This window comes from Diadema antillarum, unplaced genomic scaffold, assembly GCF_040938485.1.
Source record: "Diadema antillarum isolate AM-2024a unplaced genomic scaffold, OU_Dant_1.0 scf00000024, whole genome shotgun sequence".
Classification (NCBI taxonomy): Eukaryota; Metazoa; Echinodermata; class Echinoidea; order Diadematoida; family Diadematidae; genus Diadema; species Diadema antillarum.
Genome location: NW_027270913.1, coordinates 1,979,861 through 1,983,778, shown reverse-complemented (window position 1 = coordinate 1,983,778; position 3,918 = coordinate 1,979,861). Strand labels below are relative to the sequence as shown.

General features: G+C 41.0%; 1 protein-coding gene across 1 annotated transcript; it reads right to left on the bottom strand.

Annotated features, from left to right (window-relative positions):
- Window positions 1–203: 203 nt before the first annotated feature.
- Window positions 204–3,030, bottom strand: LOC139732499 (putative nuclease HARBI1). The gene is made up of 3 exons (XM_071643364.1): window positions 2,521–3,030; window positions 892–1,160; window positions 204–426 (listed from the first exon to the last, which is right to left on the bottom strand). Exons 1-3 carry the CDS (start codon window positions 3,028–3,030, stop codon window positions 204–206), a joined length of 1,002 nt encoding a protein of 333 aa, XP_071499465.1.
- Between the last annotated feature and the right edge of the window lie 888 nt (window positions 3,031–3,918).

Genomic DNA, 3,918 nt, shown 5'->3' with positions numbered 1-3,918 from the left:
GGTTGAAAATGCAATCCTTGAGTACAGTTGATGTGCAATTTACATGCCCCAAACACAAACACACACACACTATAGTGAAAATCAGCCCATGTCCTGGAAACGTCCACTGTTCTCCATCGGGGATTTCCTTCGATCCCATTAAGTCATCGACCCACTCACATTTAACAGTACATGTACTTTGAAATAAAAGGCTAGAACTTACCTCAGTTGAAATATGCTTGCACGATCTGTAAGCGGTGAACTGCACCTTCTCCTCTTTCATTATCAACATCAATTTGGTTGGGTTGTGGTGGGCCCTCCTCTTGCCGTCTTTGGGGTAGTGGCATTCCCATATCCTTGGCTAAATTGTGGAGGATAGCACATGCTGTGATGATCCTGCATGCTCTCCTTGGTGTCACCCGTAACTCATCATGAAGACAGTGGAATCTGCAGTTGTCATAGTATTAATGGATATTACATAATGTAATTTTTCGACCATAAGAAATGGAAAGAATGTAGAAGTGATGACACTTGGTTTATTTTGTCGCTCTGAAAACAAAAGGGAATACTTTTGGAGGTGATTCAATTGGTAAATGAAGGGGTAGTGTACAATAATTTACGATATAATAGGAAAATAACCGATAAATGTTCTGTGGGTACGTGTATGTGCAAGGTTTGTGTTGTGTGACGTTTTTGTGACCTTTGTGTGTGTATGTGTGTTAGTTTGGTGTGTATTGTTCAAGGTTTGTGTTGGTTAGAAGTTTGTGTGTGTTTGAGTACTTGTTTATTTTTGTGTGTATTTGAGTGTGTTTCTGATTGTGAATGTGTCTGATGGTGAGTGTTTGTGTGTGAGAGTGAATGTGTTTGATGGTTAGTGTTTGTACCAAAAAGTGCATTTTTGTATACCAGTACCTTCGTTTCAGCTGCCCAATACATCTCTCTACTGCACTGCGTGTTGTCTTGTGTGCTGTGTTGTATCTTTCCTGACCATCGTCGGCTGGTCTCAGAAACGGTGTCATGAGCCACCGCTTCACTGGATAGCCGCTGTCTCCAAGAAGATATCCGTCTATGTGTCGCATCCTTTCCCCCAGCAAACTCTCTCTTAAAATTCTTGCGTCATGAGTACTGCCAGGCCATGCCGCATTCAGATGGAGGATTTTGGAGTCCGGATCACAAACAATCTAGTATGGGGAAAAAAAAAACACCCCACAATACACATGATACATGTAACTTTTCTGTTTTCCTTCTTTCCATCCATGTTCAAAAACTACTCAGATAAGTTAAAATGTCACAATTTCACCATTTAATGAGGTTCACTATGTAATTTCGTGTGAATGTTTTGGAGAGTTTGAAAATTATATATTTCTGGAAACCTCATTGTGTAAGCAATCAGAAAAACAATATTTCCATTTTCACTGAATGTGTTAAAAACTGCGTTGCCATGGTAACGACATACTATGGCAATAAGTCGGGTGGAAATATTGTGGAGCCAACTACGTCTTCATGTTTTAACCAGTGGTCATATAATTTGTCACACATATTGGTCTTGGGGAGAAGATGTGCAGGACACCTTTGTTGAATGTGTCGGAAACTGTGTTGGCATGGAAACGGCATACTATGGCAATAAATCTGGTGAAAATCATGTGGATTAAACTAACATCTAGTTTTCGAGCAATGCTTATGATATTAGGTACTCACATTTGTCTTTCGGTGAAGAGGTGCAAGACACTTTTTTTTCAAACATGCCAAAAAAAAGCGTTGCCATGGTAACTGTAAATTATGACAATGAATCACGGCTGCATTAATCATCTTTTGGTGAGGAGTCTAGCATTATTTCACTAATTCATGTCTTGGTTTCTTGCTCACCTCAAGTGAGCTATTGCATTCGCTTTTTGTTTGTCGATCGGCGAACATTGTTTCCATGACAACGCAGTTCCTGACACATCAAAGACAAATGTATATTGCACATCTTCACTACAAGACCAATGTTTGTGCCAGATCATATGAGCATTAGTCAAAAACTGTGGAAGTGGTTAATCTGCAATACTTTTACCAGATTTATTCCCATAATATGCAGTTTCCATGGCAACGCATTTTCCGATACAATCAAATACCATGCCTTGCTCATGTTCATCCCAAGACCAATGCGTGCGCCAAATTTCACACAAGCATTGGTCAAAAACCGAGGTATTACCGTCGTTTGATCCGCAAGATTTTCATCCAACTTTATTGCCGTAGTATGTCGTTGCCATGGCAACGCAGTTTTTCACACATTCGATACAAATGGAAACATTGCTCTTTCTTATTGTTTACAAAATAAGGTTTCCAAAAATATATAATTTCAGACTCTCCAAAAAATTCCCACGAAAGTAAATTTCCAAGCACAGTGAACCAGGCTAATTTTTATTCATTTCCCAAACTTTTACTGGGTGGAATGATTGGATAGTAAAACGCAATATGATTACGTAGATGGATTGATAAATCCACTGACAAATTGATGGGTGGATATATTGTACAAAAAATTGACATTATTTATCTTACCTGAACATTGATGGAATGATAGTTTTTCCTGTTGACAAACTGGTCTTCGTTTTCGTGTGGGGCTTGAATTTTTATGTGGGTCCCATCGATGAGACCCACAACACCCGGGAAGCCGGCCTTCCGGTAGAAACGATCTTTATTCTGGTTTAGGTCATCTTGTGGCGGCAGTCTTACGTAATTTCCCACTCTCGCCGTGAGTGCATCACTCACTGCTGCGATGCACCTGCTCACGGATGGTTGTGAGATACGAATTGTATCTCCATCCGTGAGCTGAAAATTCCCACTGGCGAAAAATTGAAGCGCCGCGCACACTTTCGTGACGGGTGGTAGGGGGAATCCTCTGTTTGTAACGGGTGTTATTGCTGGTAGAATGTCGTCGGTAATACGCAAGATACCGGCTCTATTGAACCGGTATCTTTCAATCAGTTCGTTGTCGTTGTACTCGTCAAATGGATTTATGCGCCGGTTAAACAATTCTTGTCTACCTCGAGGTCTTCCTATGACCGCCATTTCAGGAAAAATGAATAAAACGCTACATGTACCTTCAATTTATACAACTACGACATTTAAGACTCTTATCTGACTTAAGACTCTCAAATAGGTGTCTTAGAGTTAAGACGAAACTTAAGCGGGGTGCTTGAAGTTAGGACTTTTGAGAATACCACTTAAGTGGGGTGCTTGCAGTTAAGACAAGACTTGAGTCAGAATCTCGATATTTAAGACTCTTAACTAATTTAAGACCTTTCGAGAATACGGCCCATCCTTAATCTCTGGAAATTTTCAATCTTCTTCCGTCAAACCAGAACAGATAGAGGTAAGTTAGTGATATGAAGACTTTAATGACTGAAATTTCATATTTGATTATGGCGGATCAAGGGGTGCCCATATCGGGGGATGGGGGGGGGGGGGGAGGGAGGAGGGGGATTTTCCACATTTTCAGCATCTTTTTTAAAAATCTACCACGAATCTTCATCAAACTTGGCAAATAGCACGTTAATGGTAGTATGATCTTAATTGATAAAATGAGCCCCCCCCCCCTCCTTCCCCGGAGGGGGTTGAAGCCTCAGAGTCCCTACACTCTGGATTTTTTTTTTGTCCTTCTGTCAAACCGGAAAAGATAAGGTAAGTTAGTGCTAATGAAGACACTAATGACTGAATTTTCACGTTTGATTATGGCGAACCCAGGGGTGCCAAGATTGGGGGGGGGGGGGGGGGAGGGAGAGGAGAGGGTTTTTCCACATTTTCAGCATCTTCTTGGTAAATCTACAACGGATTTTCACAAAACTTGGCAGATTGCATTTTATGGTGATATGATCTTAATTTGAGAAAATGAGCCTCCCCCTCCACACACACACACACACACACACACACACACACACACACACACACACATACACC